This window comes from Accipiter gentilis, chromosome 34 (assembly GCF_929443795.1).
Source record: "Accipiter gentilis chromosome 34, bAccGen1.1, whole genome shotgun sequence".
NCBI classification, from domain to species: domain Eukaryota; kingdom Metazoa; phylum Chordata; class Aves; order Accipitriformes; family Accipitridae; genus Astur; species Astur gentilis.
In genome coordinates this window covers 854,486-878,420 of record NC_064913.1, presented here as the reverse complement: position 1 = coordinate 878,420, position 23,935 = coordinate 854,486, and the positions used below count along the sequence as shown (strand labels likewise).

Genomic DNA, 23,935 nt, shown 5'->3' with positions numbered 1-23,935 from the left:
CAGCACCTCTACTGAAGCAACATTACATGTCAGGTTTCAGCAGACTGAAGGAACTTTTTAGCTATTCAGACGCTGCTCATCACTGAAATAGCTATTCACTATCCCAAACAAAGCATCAAATTGCATTTGTCCCATAGGGTACTGATAGAACATGCCAATCTAGATCCAAAAATAGAAGTTGTTAAAATCAGATTCCAATTGATTGGGGGGGGGGGGGGCTTTTCACAAAAAATATTTTACTGTCAAGACTAAACAACCTTTAGGTACGTCATTAGAGAAGACTATGTATTTTTGTGAAGGTACTGCAGGAACTACCTGGTCCTTATACAATAAATCTAAGCCAATGGAAAACAATTTCAACAGCCTTAATACACCTTTAAGCCTGCCTGAATAGTCTTTACACAAAAAACAATAAACTTACTCTTTCAGTAATACCATCATGAGCTTTGGGTAGTTTTAAAGAGTTTTCTCTACATAAGGCCAAAATTCTTGAAATATTTAGTCTACCTTCCTCCTTATTCATTAAAAACACACAAACAAAAACCCAAAATGGTGGGGATAAATGTACATAGGGAAGTTAATTGGTCGGGACATTGCTTAAATCTGTCAAGCAGGACACCAACACAACACCTGAGGGACTCTGGCAACACGGAATGTCAGATTTGTTTCTGTCATTTGACCTTGACTGGTTAGAGGATCAGACTTCACAGTTGATGTCCCTTACACAGGCAGATCATATATAAACAAACAGAAGTGGGAGGGGGGGGACACAAAAATGCAAAGAAGATCCTAATGAAGTGCCTACTGGGAGAGAGACTTTCCGGTGGAAAACACCTACAATTTAAAACCCTGCAAAAGTTAGAAGATGCACCCTACTCAGGTTGGAAGAAAAACAGTGTTTTATTTTTACTAGATAGCTCAAAATGAAGGGAGTATACAAGTCGTCATCTTCCCCTTCTCTAACAGTATAAACAACAGTATTTTCTTTATGACATGCTGTGCTCAGGATGTTAGGGAAATAAAGTCATTAAGAGTTGCAAAAGCCAGGACCTTTAATAAAGGTCCCCTCCAATCCAAACTATTCTATCATTCTGGGAAATCCTGACTTTGGTGCATTCCCTCCCAGCCCAGGACTCATGTCAATTTTCTCAAGAAGCATGCATTCATCAGCAGAAAGCCAGCTACCATAAGAAGCGATCATATTGTTAAGAGTAGGCAATCATCTTTTCTGCTGTGTATTCCTCCCAAATACTGAAATCACTGCATTACTGCCAAGTGCTCATTTCCCATTTGCAAATCAAGCAGAAGCACATTCTCAGTCTAGTCTGCTTTTTGTGTTTTGCAGACCTGAGACATGAAACTTCATGATTTATCAACTAACTTGGATCTCCCATACTGAAATAGGCTCCTAACACAAATGACTTGCCCTTCCCTGATCCTGCACGTGTATGTTCCATTAGCTGTCAATACGAGTCTTGCAGGAATGCTCCCCATGCCTTATGAACCTTTTTTTTACTGACTTAGTGGTAGATGTAGAAACACTGAAACAGGCTTATCCAAACAATGCTTAGATTGATATTTTAAAAAAACAGGTTTGTGTCTGGCAGAGTAAATGCCTAGAACATACACTCAAGTTTAAGTCTGCTGCTGTGGTCTGAGGGTTCACAATGTCCAGGTAAGTTTTCTGACTTTTGACAGTAGAAAGATGATTACTTACTCTGTTAGCATTGATAAATAAAAATTAACTGGTATATTCCCCGGATGATTCTCGAGTTAGGAGAAAAGACCTCTGTTATGGATGGCTGCTTTTCCAGCTACTGGCATATTGTTGAAAAGTACTTAGTCGTTTATCATTACTGTACGACAGCTTGACTTAAAAGAGCAGCTAAAAACTTAGTTTTCTTAAGCATACCTTGCACCCATGGCAAATATCAAAACAGTATTTGCCAATATAATCACAATCACTGGCACATGCTGTGTTTCAGGTGGTCAATGAAGGCATTCATCCCCTTCAGATCTGGACAAGAACATAAACCTCCTTCCTCTTTTGACACAAGCAGTTGAATAAAGTAATTTGTCTTGTACTGAGGGTTTTGGGATTGGGTTTTTTTTGTTTGGGTTTTTTTCTTTTCTTTTCTTTTGAAGATTACTCCAAGAGTGTGATAAAAAGTACTTCATTAAGCAGCAGTCCTCTGCAAGACAGCTCATGGAAGAGGAATGGCCTGGGGTGTGCAATGTAGAATTGGATGAAGTATCCCATTACAACAATAACCCAGCAGCCCAGTAACAGAGCTAGGTCAACTTCCAAAAGAAAAGGTCTACAAAAAACAAATGTATTAGAAGTTGCACTGTTCAAAACAGCTGACTGGACGTGATGCTAAAGAGAAGCGCCAGAAGATAACTCCTAGTCTATAACTTATTTATTTTTTAAGGCACTTGCTGGGCATAGACTGGGTCAGTACTGAAAAACATGGAAGTTTACAGCAAAGACATAGCCTATAAAGGAAAATTGTTCTGGCAAAAATAACATCTCAGTTACTAGTTCCATTAACAGCAGACATTTTGAACAGCTAACATTTTGAAACAATAAAATAACCAATACAGCATAACAACAAATATTACAGTGAAGCTTCAGGAACTGATTTATTTCAGTACTACTCAGACTAACCAATATAATTCATGAAGTCTTCTTTGTAGCAAGGACAACAGGATGTTGATCTTGCCCAAAATTCTTAGCAAATCTCATCTTTTATTTCATCCTCCTACAGGAGGATCAATTTGCCTCAAGAACAATGCCTAAAATTTCAGTCTTGCTTACCCTACTGCAACCTGAAAGTTATGGAAAAAGCCACATTTGGGCCTCTACCCACAACAGTCATTAAGTCTTAAAGCCATTGAGAAAGTTTTTTAGAGTTCTTCTCTATGCTAGGGATAACACTGTCCTCAGCTAAATTAGCTAACAGCTTTCCAATTAATAAAGCAATGAACTAAATTATTAAGTGTGGCTAGAAACAGAAGTGAAACAGAGCTGAAGAAATAAATCCAAACTTTGCAATCATTTCTGTCCATACTCCAGCATCCCTTCCTACTTCCTGTTATTCCCTATTCTAATCAATAGCTTTTATTTTCCACTCCTCTCATTCTTCAGTCCCAATTAGTATCTCACTTTTACTCCATCAGACAGCACAGCATCTTCATTTTTCCCTTACACAATCACATCAGGGAATAAATTGCTTCAGAGGAGTTACTGGAGTCCCTGTATCTCTTTGCACGGGACAAAACAGGCTTCAAATATTAGAAAGGATTAGCTGGCATAACCTACACGTTAGTTCTCCGCTCCCAACATGATCTAGTGCATAGCCAATGGGGATATAACAGGATAGCGGAGTGGATGAAGCTTTAAAAGACTACAAAAAATACTATTCTTCCTTAACTCTTGGCACATGAAACAAGGCTTTTTACTTATTCGTACATGGTACATACTTTAGAATTGCATCTGAGCATTAGAAACCAGTACTCTGCACTAATTTGTTTAAAACCATCCCACTACAAAAATCCATTTGCTTCAAAACAAGGCAGTCACACTGCCATAAATCATCTAATTTTGGCCTTTTAAATGCAAACTGTGCAAGTTCTATAACAGTCTAAATACACCAAAGTATCTAACAATACTTCAGAAACTTACAGTCTGTTGTTAGGCCACATTGAGTCTCCTCTATCAGCTGATATAATTGAACATTTACAAAATTAATTAATGGAGAAAGATCAGTCATTGCTCCAAGTAGTTTGACTAAATGCCACACTCTTCAAGAATTGACATAAAGCAAGACGATGAAGAACAGAAAACAGTAAGATTATTTATGTCTTCTCATAGATGTTAAGAGGAAAAGAGGAAGTTGGGGGGCGCTGGTTGCTTGGTGGTTTGGGGTTTTTTGGTTTCGGTGTTTTGGGGGGGGGGTTGGTTTTGTTTTGTTTGGTTTTTGGGTTTTGTTGTTTGGTTTTGTTTGGGGTTTTTTGTTTGTTTTTTTGGTTTTTATTTGTTGTTGGTTTTTTTGTTTTTGTGTTGGTGTTTTTTTTTTTTTTTTTTTTTTTTTACAATCCATGTTTCTCTTAAGGTGTTCATGTTTACTCACTTCTTCCAAACCCCTCTCAGAGGAAAGAAACAGACCCTTCCAAAAGATTACAGATATACAGAGAGATAACTGGTTTTACTTACATAACTGGATCAAACATATTGCGAATCTTTAGACAGGGTGTCAAGCTGTTTGGTGGTGAATTTCTTCTATCTAGATGAAATGCTACAAAGAAAAATAAATTTAATAGTATTTATTGACAGGCATAATACCATCTGGTTAACAAGTGTCAACTTCATACATTAATACCTTTCTGGTTTTACTCAAAAGAATGTTTTCTTCCACATATTAAAAAGCTTCAAGCAAATTAAGTTCCCCAGAGTCTTCTACTGCACTGAAGAAAACGTACCATACTTAACTGAATTTTTCAGATTTACAACTTCTACATTTAAAAAGATAATGCACTCTTTTATATCCAGGCCACAGTACATGGAAGAAATTCAGGATACTTAAAGATACCATAGAGTTAAAGTATTTGCATTACATGTCCATGAAAAGACAGATATTCTTAACATCTGGAGCAAAGTTTTGGAGCTGCAGATTAACCATTTGGTTTTAACTGCCTGATGAATTTTCATTTCTTCCACTTTTGGGGCAATTTACTGCCCATCTGACTAAGAAATAGGGAGATGCTTAGATGGATGTTGTATTACATCTGTATTGCAGTAACAACTGTCAAGGAGCACTCTACAAGGATTGAGCTTTTGTAACCCTAAATGCTCTACACACATGATCAGAAGCTTGCAAAAATCTGAAGTGGAACACACCAGAAGATAAAACAGATGTAAGAAGAAAAATGGAAATTAAAAAAAAGGGTAACTCTTTCAAAGCTGAACAACCCCATGAAATATATTCTGAAGTTCTAAAATAAATACTAGCTTCTCTAAAGTTTGCAAGTTCTATTTGTGGGAGTCACAACAGAAGACTGCACCACGAGAAAAGGAATAAAGGAGCCCTTCAGACTCAGATAAAGTAGTTCCATGCCCTGAGATGGGCTGGCAAAGCAGCAACAGAAATGGAAGGGGATAACCTGGTAAAACAACTTCCAAGGCTTGAAGGAAGTTTTACTTTGAAGATGAGATAAGTAGATTCAAGTGTTTAAACGCAAGATTAAAAATCTTAAGACAACACGATGTTCCAAACTGATGCTAATGCTTCTCCTTTGCAATCCCTACTTTGGAAAAGCCTGACAGATTCAAGATGTTACGTTCCAAGTGTTAGAAGTCTCAGTTTGGGCAGATGACACTACAGGTCCGTGCTTCTAACTGCTGACCTTTTAAAATAAAATCTTGCAAGTGTATCCAAAATACACAAACACTGCTGCTCTTCTGTACATCACCACAACAAAAACCGTGTCACGTAGAAGAAATTCAGTCATGTGGAAGACGCTGCGTGTGAAGACAAGCACTAACCAAGAGAAAATTCACTGCCTGCAGATACAGCATAGACAAACTTGCTCCTTATGTAAATTTCTGAGGCAAAAATCCCTTACAATTACCAACTAGAAATTAGAAAAGGTGGCCTCCAAGTCTAATATGAAACCTGTTATAACTAAATAACTAAAAATATTCTTATTAGAATATACACACACAGAGTCCAAGTCACCAATGTCTGTAACAACTGTCTGTTTTTTCTTGGGAAAAGATTTCTAAATATGCTGGTGACACTGCATCTATCTCTGAGCTGCCTGTAGTTTAAGGACAAGTCCTTTTTCAATAGCACATGGTTTTGTAAAGTTTTTTGCCCTTGATTAAAAATTATACATAGGGTATACAATAAAAACTTTACAGAACTAAGCAACATTGAAAAATAAATGGACTTACCTTACTCATGTAGGTTGGCTCCAGCAGATCAAGGGGGGGTGAAATGTCACCAGCATATTGTACACTGGGGCACCACACCATACTGGAGAAGGTGATCTGGGGTGGCCTAGTCATGGACCTGGACCTGAAAAGGCGTGGGGTTGAGGAAATTATGTGCTGATTGTTAATAGCTAGGTTTATTCAGCACATGGTTTTAATCCAAGGATAAAGAATGCTGAGGTTATTTGCAGAGACCCTAGGCCCAGAGGATCAACATTTCTGCAAGCTGTTTATGAACTCCAAAAAAACCCCATACTGTTATTTAAGGCAGGAGCTATGCCATCAAGCTATAGCAAAAGTAACTAAATGGGGAATTCGCACTTTAGCGTAGATACCTATAAAACTCAAGCTTTGCCTGCTCCAATTTCTAATCATCTTGATGTCCTTTTGATTGGAATACCTCAGGTGCTTGCAGAGATGACTTCAGCCAGAGCACACCACTAGCACAAAACAAATCTGCTACCAACTTAATCTAACATCATACTAGTAGAGCAAGTGTGCCCAGGGCAGCGCAGCATATGAAAATAATGAAGAATTCTGCTTTTTCCTCAAAAATGTTTCAAAGTCATGGTAAATTAAAAGGCAGTTTTGCAACTGCCTGATGGAGCTTTTTATGTATAAGAAAAAAAATGGCCACAGAAATCAGGGAGGTACAAAATTAATGCTATCATAGTAATAAGCATTAAAATGTATACCAGAAATGGGACCAAAAGGGGAGGCTAGGAAAGACAAAGGTAAGTTAAAAATAATGCACCTACACAGCAAAATTCAAAATCCATAGTTAACAGCTGTCGCTTGAACTTCATTACACATCTATAACAATTAATTCTCCCCCTCCCCCAAAGAAGCAAGTTTAAGTGACAAACCTATTCAGATTACTATACCGATTATTTGAAAATTTACACTGGTGTGGGGCATACAAAATATTCTCCTCATAGTAAGGGCACAAGCAGACATTCTTGCAGGACAGCAGTCTAAGCTGCACCGTAATTAAGCAAGCACCTTACATGCCATTTCTTTTCCTAAATAGGTCTTAACAGCAAGACTTACAAAATGAGAGTAAAAAGGTGGAGATGAAATAGGAAAGCAGAAGCACAACTTTGTGCAGGAAGTCACTGACAAGAAAGTCTTTAGGACTTTCAGAAATTCCTCCTGGGAACTAGTGAGCATCTTCAAGACAAGAAAGCCGCTTTGTATTTCAATCATAATGTACTTTGGTTTATTACCTTAAACTGAGAATGACTGCGTCATTCCAGATTCAAAGAGCAGCAGCTAAAAGCATGTGCTTTCAACAATCTCTTTACCACTGTGACAGGAATATGTCTACAATGGAAGAAGTGGTTCTTGCACAGACTTCGAAATAAACATTAAAAAATTGTCGTACAGCTTTCTACACCTCTTGAATTAATACTGTATTATTGCTAAAGGGATTCCCCAGTATCACCACCATGGGTTGTAAGACAGTCCAACAGATCTTTAGATGTGGATTTCATGCACCTGATGGGGTTGAAGACTTGCATCAAATATAGGTAACCATGCTTCTGAAGAACAGATTTATTCATGTTAAGCCACAGATCACTAATTTATTAAGTACTAACCCTTCTTATCAAAGGCAAGAACAAAAAGATAAAATATTTAGTTGAAAATGTTGAAGTTATGCACTTCCACATAACACAAGGTTCTTAGTAAACAGGAAAGATACTGAAATCAAAATACTACCAGATGTTATTAAAAGAGGAGAGTGTGGTTGACTTGGGGTTTAACACAGTTAAGTTCAGCTATAGAAGACCAGCGTGGGATGGATACAGAATTTTACAACAAGCATAAAATCCAGAGTTTTCTTGCAATAGTTAAGAGCAGCGCCTTTTTTTTTTTTTTTTTCCTCTTTTTTTTTTAACATGGAGAAAGGATTATATTCTCACAAGTCAAGGAGGAGGGGTATCATTCACACAAGGTAACAGGTTATCTTCCATGCTGCAGGATGAAATATCACCCTAGATGTGGTACTTCAGAGAACCTTTTTATCTCATCTTCAGAACTGTCAAGGAACCTTAGCTATCGCTGTTAGCTTAGCTGCATTGGAGCACTGCCCACCTATTTTTCTGTAGAGCTCCAGTTATCAAAAGAATGATAGGACAATAGTATCTGTTCTTGAAAAAGCAAACTGAACACACTAGAAATGTATTTTTTTCTCGTTGATTTAATTAAATTACACCTTGGCATGATCAAGATTGTTTTTCAATTGACAATTCTCTTGTCAACTGTTTTCAAAACATCACTTATTTGTCCATCATCCTACAACGAGCTTACCTATCAAATTTTGACAGATACATCTAATGTATCTAGTAGATAATACTTCAAAGGAAATATACCAGACTTTATTCTGACCCAGTTAAAAAAAAAAAAACCCAAAAAACCCCAACCAAACAAACAAAACCCCACCAAAACACAAACCACCTGTCAAAAGACAGGCTGCATTCTGAAGGGCTGGACAAAATGCCACAGTGATGCTTGAACTCTAGATGCTAACAGACAGCAGAGCCTAGATCTTCACACATGCTACAGATCCCCTTTTTAAAGTGCATGCTATCATCTACCAATATCCTAGTAAACACTGACAGGTCAAGAGGCTTTCTTCTTCAATTGCACATACTCTAGGTGGTGTGCTCTGCTACAGAGCACTACCAGATCTCAGAAGGTTAAAAAAATTGAGACCTTGAAATTTATTCAAAAGATTCAAAACCAATAATTCATTCTGACTTTGTATGTACGGAATTTGTTCAGGACCTAGCAGTCCTGAAGAGTATTTAGATTTATGAACTTCTATATTCAAACATCAAAACTGGAGGAGGAACTTAATTCCAGTTGATTTATACTTCCAAAAAATGAAGAAAGCAACACATACATTAGAATTCCTAACATGAGGAAAGAAACAGCTGTGCAAGAAGTATGAGACTTATGTAATGGAACTATTTCCAACAGTGGTATGAAAACAAGGAACACAAAATAGAAAGAGCCTTTGCATGTGAAAATTGCCTTTGCCTGCTGACTACCAAGATACACAGAGCCCAAATGACCTATGTAATTTCAGCCACCCCTATTTCCATGCCCTTCTATTAAAGACAAAACATGCATTTTCAATTCTTCAAAGATCTTTGCTGAACTACAAACATAACAAGAAAACTAGGAAAATTGCTATTAAAAGAACTGAAACAGGACAGGTCTTAATATTCTATTCAACAGAAGGCATAGAATCTTGAGTATATACTCCAGGCAGCATACAGCTAAAAGCCACAGCTGGAAGTTATTCTGTCCACATTCACAATATGCTGAAGTAGCTATCAGATACTCAAATTCAGATGGTACCTAAACAGTAGCTACTACAGTAGCTGTCTTTCTAGGAAGTTTTGGAAACTACTCTTCTGTTGAGAGTCTTGAATGTATATTCCATGTAGCAAAGTAGAACCTGAGCCACCACACTCTGAGAAGTCTTCCAGATGAAGGAAAATCCAGTCTGATTTCTAATACAGGACAGAATGTTATAGTGATTTATATTGCAGTCAAACAGGACAAGAAAAACTGAGAGCAAATGAGTAGTAAATGAGAAATTCCAGAACTGCAGTGTCATGTTTCACAGCCTGTATTGAACAATAAACTACATAGAGGATTCAGCTTTATAATATACATAGCTTGCAGAAGCTATGTTCAATTTAAGTGTTTGAAAATCAATCATCGTAGTATTACAGAGATGGAACAGACACAGCTGTTGACAAAACCCACCATTTCTGCACTACACTTAAAGCACTTGCACATCCTTAATGGACAATGTCCTATGAAGAAAAGGCTCTTGAACTCTCGTAATAAACTAACTAAAATATTAAGAAAATGAAATCATGCAATACAGTTGTCACAGCTGAATGAATGCCATGTTACTCAAGACGACTGCAGAACCTCAAGCCTGCAGTAGTATTCACAAGTTATTTTAAAACAAAGCAGCCCTCATTTCCAATGAATGATTTAATATGAGAAACATAATGCTAAAACCAGCAGCATAACTTTGAGAAGTATATAATGATATCCCGATATAGCATTTTGCATAGACAAGCAAGAAACGGGCCCCAAGACTACCAAGAGCCTCATCAGATAACCTGCCAAGTACCTGAAAATGTCTCAAAATATTTGACTTTTCAAGTTTACAGAGAGGATTGTTCGTTTTTTGCTTTGAACTTACAGAAAAGCAAAATTTAAGACCCAAGGGCTGAAAGCATACATAGAACTTATGAAAACATGCAAGTGGGCTGGGACAAAACCAGAATGTTAGCAGTACTTTTACTCAGGCGATCAAACCTGCTACAGCATAAACGTTCCAGGCCACAAAGAAGCTCTTTCTGTCTGTCTTTGGAAAGGAAATAATCACATTGGAAGGAGCTACTTTAAAACTGTACCTTCTTTTATAGGAAACAATAAAAACACTGTTTCTTACCAATAAAAACATATACCAGTAAAAGCAAAAGAAGGAAGCCTATTACTCTTGCATTAGTTAAACTAAGACCAAAATCAGCATACTCCAGAAGAACATAGATGAGAGTGCACTTGCTTGCCAGTGCGAATTTTCATTTTAAGTGGGACTAGGAAGAGCAGAAAGTCTGTTTGGTTTTTAACCAGGCTTTTTTCAGCATCTAGTTCATGCCATGGAAGTAATGCATGATACAAACTTGACAACATCCGATTTAAAAAGCTGAACTAAAAACTGGAGAAGCAACCACTCCCTCCTCCCTGACCATCAAAATAAGCTGGTGAGTTTATAAACTAGGATTCTGCACAGCATTTATTTCAGTCCCACTGGAGAGACAATACAGCATTACAAAAGAGTGTAAGGCAAGACAGACTCCTTAAGAGTCACAACATTTAAACAACTGGCAATTAAGATTCCACTTTAAACATTTACCTTCACATTCAGACATTGATAGAAATGAACATTCTTTTTTATTGCAACCCAGAATTCAAGTCTTCTAGCTTCAATTTTTCACTGACAAAAAAAAGACTCCATAAACTGAAGCTTAGTATGAAGAAAGTCAGGAAGAAAAAGAACTAGGAAAAGATGACCACTGCAGCCAGACAACTGCAAACCCACTGGATTCTTGCCACTTGGCTCCATGATAAAGCTGAAAAGTGATAGACCACTGAAAAAGCCGTGTATGACAACAGACTCATCTATTACTGCAAAAACTTTGCTGCTTTGCTTGAAATACAAATGCACAGTGTAAAAAAAACATTTATGACAGAAAGGAAGGACTACTAGAAGATGCTCAAAATCCATGTTCTGCTGACTGAAGAGTCTTTTGTCCCAGCAGTTTCCCTTTCAAAATAAAGAAATACCTCTTCTTCCAAACTGTCTTTAAGTATCTGACTGATAACTTAACAGTAGGAAACTCAGGTCTACAAGCTCCAATTTATCTGCTGTCAGATACAACCAATTACATTACTTCCAGTAAGAGTAAGGCATGTCAGAATTTGACCAACTAAAGAGTATTTTTTAAAATTCACGACAAGGAACAAGCAACTCATTTTCACTACATGCCCTCTGCTATATTTCTGCAGCAGCTGTAACAGAAAAGCTCATTTTGCTTGAAAACAAGACAGACACTGAATGCAGAGAAAAAGTCTATTGAACAAGATAATAGAGAAATAGCACTGTCAGTTCACATAACGATACTCAAGCAACAAAGTACTGTTTAAAAGTTAGTTGCAGAAATTAAAACAATTATATTTGTAAAATATAACTAAACTTCAATACCTTGGCCTTGCCATACTTTCGATGGTATTACTAAGATTTTGTCACATGCCGCAGAAGGTTGCATCCATTTCCAAACCAAGAACTCAGCACCACCTATTCTTCGTGTTTCTGTGCGAACTCTAGATTCATTTGCTGCAAGAAAGTCAACTGCTCTATTCCAGACTTTCCTCATTTTCCTCCTTAAAAATTGAAGCAAGAAGTACAAAGTTAGCATTATAACAACCTGCATAGCTGACATCCAGCATGTAAGAGAAATCCAATGTTTTTTCCCCCCACCTGTGTCAATAAGAATCTCCAAAATATTATACTATGCAACCTACTGAAATTAACTTAGTTAATCAACCAATTCATTTTTCCTATTTTTCCTTAATTTCACATAAGAAAATTCAGTACTTCTAGTGAGAACATACCTGTCCTGAGGTGGTATTAGAGAATCACGCACGTGCAAAATTGGCATGTAAGGCTGCAAATCTTTATTTTCAGAGCATGCCTCGCTGTGACTTCTTAGAACGTCTGAGGACACCATAAGAAAGACTGGTAACTATGTAGTTCATGCAAACATGAAGAAAAATAGCAGTTCTGGCAAGAAACAGCTATTCTGAAGACCCCTCCCAATTTCAGTAGTTAAGATGTTTTGAGCATTTTGAAGCATTTTTCCTCCTAACCATGCTGAAAACAAATCAAGAAAACTAACCACACACAGTGCCTCCAAGTACCCCAAATAACTTTGGAATAAAGGAAAAGAGTTCTTGCACTTACTCTTGATTGGTACTTTTAGCTGTTAGCCAAGACAGTCACCTTTGAAAACAAAGTGCTTTCCCCCACACCCCCAAAAAACTTGATTTGCAAACAAAAAAGTTAGGAAAATGGTAAAAACAAGAAAACACCTCCAATTTGCCTGCCATCTCTGTATTTATGATAATTGCCGTAGGTGAAAGTAATAAGACAATTTAAGTAAAAACAGAGCCCAAAACAGAGCTTAAAAACTACAAACACAAACTGCTGAAAACATTTTGGCTTCAAGTAGAAAGGCAGAATTTCAGAACTGAATTATGCATTCTATTTCAGTAACATAATTTCTGCTCAAAGTTACCAATTAAAAAGCTGCTTTTTCTATCAAAAGGCATTAAGGATGGAATTGAGAACTAACACACATTTTAGGAGTGGATATTTTAGCTAAAGATTGCTGAAAAAACAGATACAGAAAGCAACATGCCACCCTACTTACAAACATCACATTTGTATTTGCTTTCAATAGTAAGATAAAATACCACCAAGTCAATGGAAATTTATTATAGCCATGTTGATGTAATTCACAAATTACAATCTTTATACCAAAAGCTTTGATTTGGATTAAACGATGATTTATTTTTTTTTTTTTTAAAGACAGAAACAAAACACGGGACACATATTTGACCAAGAACTCTAACAGCATGATGACTGACAACTAAACAGGCAGCAAACATAACTGAATTAATGCCAGTACTTTGAAAGCTTATACAGAGGTGATACAGATACATCAGATGTCACACAAAAAGCCATACCTATGATTTTTACCACCATATCATACATCTGCCTCGTTTCTTCTTCCTCTTTTGCCCAACGGTATTTCATGTAGTGCAAGACTCCCCAAACCACTGCTATACCTGCATTAAGATGTATAATACTCTTTAAACATTATTAGAACATTGGTTTACAGCACATACTTCAGAAGTTAGCTGAACTAGCTAACATTTTGAAGTACTTAAGTTTGAAAGGTAGTGAAATGCACTGTACCCACTGTCAATATTTTATATTTACTAACACAGCAACATAAACTCTTAAACTTTGAAGAGCAGTTACCTTTAGAAAAACATTTCATTGTTTTAACAATAGGCTGGTATCCCATGCCTGTGGTTTGAAATTTTACCCATTTGTGGAGAAAAACAGTACAACAATTATATCAGAAAAATTCAAAGTCATATCAAAAGTCACATAAACTGACAATTTAGAACATGTTAAAGATTTAAAAATGCACAATATTCACTGATTCATATACAAGTCACATGCTTTAGATATACCAGTCAAAACTAACTTGGACTCCTTCAGTTCAGCTACAGATTTGTATTTTTTGCAACAAAGTACTGCATGCTCTTTTTCTATTACTTTAAAGATTATTCCCCAAAAGGACAATCTAGTTAGGAAGGCCAACAGCATAAGTGGAAAATAAAAATCTTATTCCTTCTTCTAGCTCAGGCTGAGGGCACCACTACACCCGTGATCTCTTAATAAAAAAAAAAAAAAAAAAAAACAACCACACCACACCACCACCAAAACAAAAAAACACCAAAAAAACCACACCACCACCAAAACCACACATACACAAATTATACATAGTTTGGTTTGCATACCAGTGATCACAAGGCAATGTTAACTGATACATCAAAGAGACCGGGGGACACCACTTTAGGCCAAAATGGGTGTTAGTTTATGACAATACATCTAACATTTATACAATGGTTTATTTTTGAAACGGTGCTTCCTATTAACCTTAATTACAGATGAGAAAGTTGAGACAAGGAGCAATTTGCTCAGCATGACTGAGACCAGTGGTTGACTTGGATACTGAGTTTCATCTCTGCATCCCAATTCAACCCTCACATTGACTATTAATAGGAAGACAGCAATCTGTGACAGTTTGCCTTTGATTCTTTTGGTCTGTCAAAAAGCTCATGAAGAAAGTCTCAAGTCTTCTGCTCATAAGCATGAGATTATTAAGATATTGGGATTTAAAAAAGTATTAAATATTCAATAGGTGCATGAGATGAACACTGCATCTTCAATATTTCTAACCAGCCACAAGGAAAGGACTGAAGTGTCTACATTCAGCTGAACCGTATTTTTATGCTGCATAGTTTTCAGTATGGTTAAGAATTAAATAAACTCGAAAGAATTTGAAGCTTAACTAGAGAACTATCAAAGACTAAACAAATTAGTGTTACTGAAGGACTAGATACATTTTCAGAACATCATCTGAGAGGTAAGACTTTTTGGTGACAACCATGTTGGGTATCCAACTTTTCCTAAAACTAGGAAAATCATCTTTTCTGTAGTTATGTTTCCAAAGTTCCTGGAAAAACAGTGAAATATCCTCAAAATTAAGGCTATCATGTCTTTTTACTGAGCATTTTGCTTTTTCAGATCAGTTCAAACTGGAATTTTTGAAAGCCATAAGGTATTGCTTTGGCAGGGAAAAAGACAGAGTTCCTAAAGAATGAGTACATTCAGCTGACAACAGCAGCAGATGATAGCAACCAATGTGAAAATACAGTGATGCAACAGAAGTGCAAAGCAAACTGCGTTGTAATCAAGATACTGCTAAGAACTCCAAGTTTTGTGGTTGAATAAAAACTTTCTCTAAACATGCCATTTACTTCTCCCTGTTCACTTACATAAACACAAGTTATAACAAAAAATGTTTGATTTTTTAATTAAACTTACCCAAAAGCAATATTGATAATCTGTGAGTTACATTAACAAATGCACGGCGAAAACGACACCTGAAAGACATCTTTGGACTAGTGGATTCCAGATACTTCACATCTGTCACATTAGTGACATCCATCTCATTAGGGTCATTGCTGAGACACCTATTAAAAAATATACAGTATTTATGAAAAAGAATGCCTTCTGTTAGAAGAAATTAAGATAAGAAATAAAGACCACTTACTTTATGCCAACGTCTTCCCCACTATTTAAGATCCATTGTAATGCTGTGTTAAGTACACTTTCATATTCTGGATCTAAATTCTGTCAAAAGACAAATATTAATAAGTAAATCCATAAATAACCAGAAAGTTATCGTGCCACAATAGAATTCAGATATTGCACAGATTAGTAGCCAAAACGACGTGGTTTTGTTCTTGATTCTTCAGATTTTCCATAAGTGTTCACTACACAAAGTGAATCTATACATGCTATGAGCAGGTATTTGACTTACTAGCATTCCTCAAATGAAGGACTGTTTGAAAGCCAAGGCACATTCACTGTTTTATTATTAGTAATTCTAACCTACAGCAAGAAAAAAATTATTCAACCACTAGGCGGTGCTCATGGAAAATCTATTTCAAGAGTAAAAAACAGATAAAAACCCAGCTGAAAATGGGTCCTATAAAAGCAGTTCAGGTGGGGGCTTTTTTGGTGTGTTTTTTTTTGTCTTGGTTTGTTTTGTTGTTGTTTGGGTTTTTTTAAAGAAGCTTGAGGAAAATAAATTTTAACTCCTATTTTGCAAATAGTCCAGTGTTGTAGTTCAAGAACTGGTATTACTATGTAGAAATTTACTTTTTTTTTTAATTAGTTGGTATCAGCTATCATAGAACATCTACTGCTATTTGAGCTAAGGCTGTCTCCACAGTTCACTTTGCATGTTCTTTTGCAAGAAAAAAAAGGCAAAAATGGAAGTTACTACTGTATTTGAAATTATACTCTCCAAAAAGATTTACCTCCATCTCTCCTTTGAACCTCACATAATGTAACTGGCCTAGAATTAAAGGATAAGCACTTACAAAAAACCAGTAACTTTTATTTTCACTTTATCACTGAACACTGAAATTCTGCAAAGGAGTTATATTTATACTCCCAAAATGAGGAACTGTAGGGTTAATGAGACTTCATGCAAAGTAACAAATTTTCATATGAAATTTGAGCTTCTTGTTAGAGCTAAAACAGTGGTTATGATAACAACTGTCATTCTTTCAGCACAATAGATAGGTAAGTCCATCAATTATCAGGCATCAGCTTCATTTTTTCCAATGTATTCCCACAATGCACTGGTTTTAGCAGATATAGAATATCATCACCAAACCATAAACCAGTGTTAGTAGCTTCTTCAGGATGCTCTTAACATTGCCCCTTTTTGTCCACTATGTAAACATTTGCCAAAACGTAAAATTTCTACATGTTTGTATATTAAGTCACATCAGCTTAACTTCCCCCATCCAATCAAAGAAATCTTATACTCTTCAGCCTTTTAAAAGCTTCAAGTAGTCTTCTACTGAAGGGTACACTAGCATGGGCTAAAATAAACCCTACAGCTGCCAAGACAAGGCAAGAGTCATCTTTTATTTGGGGAACGAGGCAGGGGAATGACAGCAGAGTGGGATTTCATAATACTGCACACCTATCAAGTTAATAAAAAGGCCTTTTTTCACCATTTCTATTTAAAGCATCCATGAATGGTGTCTCCATACAGCTGCTGCCTGTCAGGCCCGCTGCACAGAGCCACATGTCAACCTCTCCTCCCAAAGAAAAGAGGACAGTATCCTTTTCTACTAAGTCCCAAAACCTAGTATACTGATTTCTGGAGAAGAGTCTACAGATTTGAATTTCATAAATTTATGATTTTCATGTTGGTCAACTATCTCCATCAATTCAATTTAAGCCCTGGTGTTTTAACCAAAGGGAAAAAAACTGCATGCCATTGAATCACTATCATCTACGCTTCCATTGCAATTAAGCCAGTTTATTTCACTTCCCTCTCCCCCAAAATCTTGCTACGCCCCCAAATAAAAATCGTAAAGTAGCATGTGTTAAAGACAAATTCCAAACATTTCCAAATAACATTGTATACCAAGTCAAATTTTAGTCAGTACAACTAGATATGAAACCAGGCGTTACAATTTATAACTTATACAAATCTTATACACAACCAATGAAAAATACCTCATTTGCTTACTTTTAAATACGCAGCTGCCTCCTGGACGGTAAGATTTCTTTGAATAGAGCTGCCACATTCATGTTCCCCTGGTAAAATTAAACTTTTGTTTATTTTTATTTACTTATTACTGCATTATATAAAATAAAGTCACCTAAACACAAGCTTACAGTTAACACAATTTACACAAGCAGCAGTAGCTCAATAATTCTCACAAGTTCCACTAAAAATTTAGAAAAATGTCTGGACAAATTTCTCCTTCAAAAAAAATTTAAAAATGAAGACTGTCACAGCTAATAATATGTACAAATCACATCAATACAACTTCATATACTGTTCAGAAAGTATAATTCCATATTTACACTGAAAGTAGAACAAAACATACTATGAAGAACTATCAAAAGGATGTTACCATGGAACAGTTGCTGTACCCTGATTCAACTTCTTCCAAATAATTTACTCTGAAACATGTATTATCTTTTATACAGACTAAGTTAGTTCCAGTTGCAACATATCCACAACAGTATTTCAGGCACTACAAAGTTACTACATATTAGATTGGTCCAAGTTATCACAATAACTCATCACCTTCCTGAACATGCACAAAATCCCAATATGGCCTGAAACTGGTGGGTTTACCATCCTTCTAATTCTTTTGGAAAGTATGCAGAAGTAGTCAGGAAATAAGATGTTATATGCACAGTCAGTCCTCACAGCCACGTGCCACCATCTTCCTGATTTTCTTTGCTAAACTGAAGGTACCTGATTCATGCAAAAAAACATGTATTGACAGTCATACCAACACGAAGTCACACAGAAAAGGAAAAGATCTAACACCGGTTTTATCTATCACTAGGCCATCATTTCTGAAAAACTGTCAGGGAGTGGCAAATCACTTTTTTCTTGATCTCTCTAAAAAGAAAGAAATCTTAGCATCTGTAACTATAATTTTACTGTGTCAAAACAACAAAATAGTGAACAACAAATTCAGTCTTTTACTGGCTTAGGGTTACATCTGCCTTATCCTCCCAAATCTATGCCAAGCTCTATTATTCCCAAAGCCATAGCAAGGCTAGGAAAGTTTAAGATACTCATGCATATAATATAAATAATTGCTTATATTCTTACAAAGTATTTAAAGTTGGAATTACTCCACACTGGAATACCCTTTAAATGGAGCAACTTCAAGTATTAATTCCCCTCACAAACAAGAACATTTGAGGCGATCTGAACAAAAATTAGGCAACACTAGCAAGTTATGGAGAAGCATCTTCATGTCTCATTCCTAGTAGGGAGTTCCAAAGAAATAAGTGTTTCTATGAAGCAAAAGTCCTTCTTGGACTGCTAAAGCAAAGTTTTGTTCAATACACTTCAACAAATTTAAGTGAATTTGGCCTTGAAAGCACATCAGCGTAATGGGGATGCTCTTCTTTTACTGTTGGGTTGTATAGAAATAGGAACACTTTTCATTTAAGAGTGCTCATATGCTACCTGGACTAGAAGTGCTGCTGGAACTAAGCCTGTATGCATGTGTGTATTTTCAATCAACCACGGAGCAGAAAAGGCACTACTTTAAAAGTTGCTTCACTTGATAATTAACATGCAACATCTTAGACTTTCAAAGTGCCTGAGTCTACTGCAATAGCAAAACTACAGAGATCACTGGTGAAAATTGACACCACCTTTGCCAACAAAACATTCTGAACTTAGAAGTCAGCCCCAGAATTAGAGATATGGGCTATTCTCATATGTAATTTAGGCAGACATTCTTTTTCTGCAGCATAAACTCTACAACCTGTAAATTCACATGACTAATCATCAGTGACTTAAATATTTCAAGATTAGCAGACTTGGGAAAACTATATATCATACTTGTATAGTCTCTGGTGTAAACACATTGTTTTAAATCTAGAACTGATGGGATAAATACAACAAAACCAAAGTGTATCTCTGTAGAAGCCATATGTACAATCTCAGTAAGGTATTAAGCTGTATGATACAAGCAAGTCTGATAGGTATTCATCCATTTAACATTTTTTTGTTCTTTGGTAAGACCTGAAGTCTTCCTGGGGTCTTTCTAACACAGAAAAAGCATTTTAGTCATAATTCAAGTGAACAAAACAGCTTGCGAAAGCAGGGGGACAAGACCCTTCTGCTTAGAAACTTTGGGGTTTTTTGTTTGTTGTTTTTTAATTATCTAGATAAGCAGGAAAGCCCATTCATGAAATAAATAAGAAAGAATAGAAAGGTTGAGGTTAATACATAGAAAAGAAAAACAAACAAACCACACAAGCAGGAGACCGGATTGTGAAAAATTAATGCTTATAAAACAAGTTTCAGGATTAATTTCAGCTTTTCAATCTTACAAGAACATGGTATTACCTCTTACAAGAGGAGAAAAGCTCCCTCAGGTGGGGGACTACTGGATTACTTTGGTAGTTTTAAATTCTAATCTCACTTTGCCTTCCTCCAGGAATTACATTTATGCAGTATGCAGCCAACATACTGACTTCACAGCTTATGGTCTCATCTTCAAAAACCAGCAGACAGCTTCCTCAGAGTCCCCCTTCTGAAATTTTTTTCAGGTTATATTGCCTCTGAACAAGTTTAACAGTTAAAAACACCTCTACTGCCTGGGCCTTGACAATGTCAAAGGCCCATCAATTCAAATTACCTTCGTGCAATGCTGGGGGGGTGGGGGTGGGGGAGTGGTGTGTAAAAAATCACTTTCATCTTGCCTCCCACTCTTGAAATGAGTGAGCTAATCAGACTTATGGAGTTTCAGTCCTGTACAAAAAGCTGCTGGAGATGCAGTTTCTCATTCCAACCCATCTTTTGCTGAGAACCTTTTAACAGCTTTCTTCTGAGAAACTCTGCATTTGAAAGCCTGCAGAAAGTTAGGCAATTCACAAGTCAGACAACCTTCTGTTTTACTGCAAACAGCAGGATATTCCTATATGCCATTTCAGTCAGGCTTTAGCTAATAGTTCTGCAAATGAAGGCTTACTTTGAATAACTTTGGTGCAATCATTAACCACTTGGCTTGGAAACCCACTTTCCATAGTCTGAGCCAAAAATGTTTCCCAACTGTTCCATCTGAGGCCCTATATCCCAGGAATAAAACTGAAGCAGAGGCAAAAAAACCCCAAAACAAAACAAAACCTTTACACAGGTCTGCTGCAAGAGAAGTCTAACCTCTTTGTAAAAACTGTCCCTCTGTTAAAACGCCTATTGTGAGCTTACAGAAAGCATGGATCTTTGTGCTCAAACTTTTCTTGGGCACAGATCACTTCAATTTCAAGTGCAATCAGAGAACCATTCTACTTGCCTTTGTAGGGAGAGGAGAAGTAACACATCCCAACAAGGATCACAAAATTACCTTTTAGCTTATGTTAGAGTACTTGGGCAAGTCACATAAGAAGCTGAGTTGTTCTCTTAGAAATACTAACAAAAAGCAACTAAAGGCTCAGTTCAAAAGAAACATTTAAGTCTGTTCTCACAATTGCTTTCAGTACAGAAAGTAAGTGGGATCTGCGTTTCCATGCAGGCTAGAACATTTGAAACTGACTTTCACTTAGGCATTTAGCTGAATTTATGAGCTGCAGCATATACACTTAACAGAAATATTCAGAACTTTAAAATATTTGCTTTACAATGTAAATCATTTTCTTAAAAGTACCAGAACCAAAACCCAGTGGAAATCTAATACTTTAAGGAAGACAAGGATTTAGCACAGGTCACTAGCTTATAGCTTGATGTGATACAGTCAACCAATACAAAAAGCAAATGGTGTACAAAACATTTGTTTAGCAGGTCCCATGCTTACAGGTTACTTACAGCAGGACGCTAAAGTGGGTAGCTGAAGAAAAGCAGGAGCAGAACAAGTGTTGTGAGAGCAAGAGTGCCTGATCTCCCAAAGGCAAATTCAACAGTTTAATAACACTGCAGAAAACCAGAACTGGCTAAATAGTCTTTAAATCACTAGTTGGAAACAGCACAATATCAAAAACTAAAGATTAAGGAGAGTGACAGAACACACCGCCTGTGACAGCAGTCAGAGACAGTAGTTGACACTTGAAATTAAGCAATATCTAGTGTTTTGCCAGGATTTTCTTCCAGCCATGGATGTATCAGTAAGCCTTATTACATATGGAAGTCTAATTGTCTACTAGCTCAGAAGGGAACCATCCAAATCTGATAGATCATCACTCTGTAGAGAATGCCAAGCAAAAGAAATGTCTTAACTAAATAAAAATTCCTTATGTACAAAAAAGGGTCATACCCATAGGTAGCTGGCTGCTTCTTGTGGATATAGTGGTTAGGTTTATCCATTTTACAAGCCTTGCTGAAAATGGATGTGATCTATTGAAGTCTCTCCATGAAAGACCAAGACATCCAGTAATCAACATATGTCTGAAGGATGTCTAATTTAAGTAAAGCACATCTTTTGGTTTAGGAGAAAGTGTTAGGCACTGAAATATATACTGCCTATAAAGAGTTGCTGTTTTGAAGAAAGGCTGAACCACTACACAAGAACACAGGAACACAAACTTCAACTCAGAACTGGATGAGTACATAGATACTCCTTCTCCCTCTAGTTTCTTGTGAGGTAGGCATTACTCACCATAGGTTTGGCAGACTAGTAATCCTGAGAACAGTGATGCATTAAAGGCAGTCTATTTTTATAGAGGATAATTAAATTCTTTTACATCATATCAGAGCACCACAGTACAGAATAGGTATCTACAGTTGGAACACAGTATATATTAAGTCAAATAAAATTATCACACTGTTACCCTTTTTCTTCCTTCAAACAACTTCCAGTGTTTTACCTTCTAAAATAGAAGCCCCATCACTTGCTCTCCAATTGAATTTGACAGGGCAAGAAACTAGCTCAGTAAAAATGGAATAAGTCTAATAAAACAAAGAGGGCTAGAAACCAATTTCTGAAGTGACCATCTTCATGGTAGTCAAGATGTTGAATAAAGCTTAACAGAACAGACTACTGCAAGTTTCCAGCCTGCCTTTTTAATATTAATAGTTATAACATGAACAATGATTCATAGCCAAGCTTGAAATGAGAGAAACTTTTCCAAGTATGTGACAGAGACCTGAAAAGCACCACTTTTACTAAAACTACATTCCTTTACTTCTCTGCCCTTTGAAGTGGTGTGCTGTGTACAAGATCAACACTTAAACCCCTGCATCTCTCTAGCAGCTTTCTCTGTTCTATGACTTTTATTAAACAGCTTCCAGATATTGTGCCAGTTCTACATCAATACGGTATTCAAAAACAGACGGCAGACTTCTTCCTCTCATACCTCAAGAAACTTGGCATTGAGGATAACTTCTAAGTACAGATGAATTAGGTCATTCTTCAGACTGCAAGAAAGCTACTCTGCTGAGCAACCAGGTGATCTCACAACACAGCTTCAGTTTGTGGGATCATCTAACCAGAAAGTATAGCTATTTTTTGAAAGTAAGTACTGAAGAATCTCCTGGCCAGGAATAGACTAATTAATAGAGATTAATGCACCTTTGAGAACTGGCGAAGAAAGCAGTCATCTTGGAGCATACAAATTCCTCTCACAAGGCAGACAGGTAAATGTTTTTGTAAGTGTACGTGCACATAAGTAAGCTCCAGCTAATGAAGAAAACTCCCTTTCTTTCACTGATGTAGAACTGAGGTGCCAAACCTTTTTTATTCAGGCAAGAACACTGTTTACTGTATGGCCACCAGAGGGCCAGATGACACACTGAGGGAACAGCAAGCTGTTCTATTTTCTTTTCAAAAGAGGGAGAGAAGTAGCACAACCCATTACTTCCACTGCACGCCAGTCAGTGCTCTACTGCACACAGCTGTGGGTCTCATAAGACATTCCTACACATACCAGTTTGGCTACCCTTCATGGAAAAAAATTCTTTTGGCCCCAATGATTTATAGCACAGAATTATCTACCACCATCTATTAAGTATGAAATAGTTTGAACGAGATAAAAGCATGTTAAGATGTAATTGACCTGTGAAAAATCAACGCTGCAAGGTATTCGCAGCCAGAAAGCAACAAAATGAAGACTAAAGCAGCTATTATTTTGCATGTACTCAGATTAACATCATTTTCACTATTTTGGGTTGAAGAATAATGTAAACAAGAAGTAGTATGTGGGGTTTGTCCAAATATCTATTTTATTCACTGCAGATACTGTAAATGCTCTGGAAACAAAAAGCTTCTGCAGGAAGATTACTCTTGCAACTTAGAGTTATTACCGAGCTGCTCAAATTTCTCACAGATTTCCTATATAGCCCTGACATATTAAATTGTCAGCCTCGTATCTGACAGAGTTGTTTCAACATTTTTTAATGTTTGAGAAATGTCCGATAAGTGGAAAAGCCTTCTTGGTGAAACTTGCTGTTGCAAAACAAATAGTTGGCACAGAGAACAGTAAGGCTT

The 23,935-nt window shown here is 36.7% G+C and overlaps 1 protein-coding gene across 2 annotated transcripts in view; it reads right to left on the bottom strand.

Moving 5' to 3' along the window:
- LEMD3 (LEM domain containing 3) overlaps positions 1-23,935 on the bottom strand; it is a 51,398-nt gene that overhangs the window by 3,108 nt on the left and 24,355 nt on the right. The window contains exons 4-11 of one of the 2 annotated variants that reach the window (XR_007504631.1): positions 17,506-17,573; positions 15,502-15,581; positions 15,273-15,421; positions 13,337-13,438; positions 12,203-12,305; positions 11,793-11,971; positions 5,957-6,080; positions 4,211-4,298 (exon numbers count right to left, since the gene is read on the bottom strand). Coding sequence is in view for 1 of the 2 variants with exons in the window: in XM_049792184.1 (XP_049648141.1) it covers positions 4,217-4,298; positions 11,793-11,971; positions 12,203-12,305; positions 13,337-13,438; positions 15,273-15,421; positions 15,502-15,581; positions 17,506-17,573 (763 nt within the window). In the remaining variant the exon portion in view is untranslated. Of the gene's footprint in view, positions 1-4,210; positions 4,299-5,956; positions 6,081-11,792; positions 11,972-12,202; positions 12,306-13,336; positions 13,439-15,272; positions 15,422-15,501; positions 15,582-17,505; positions 17,574-23,935 lie in introns of those variants that run through there. The other variant, XM_049792184.1, reaches the window with a different exon arrangement.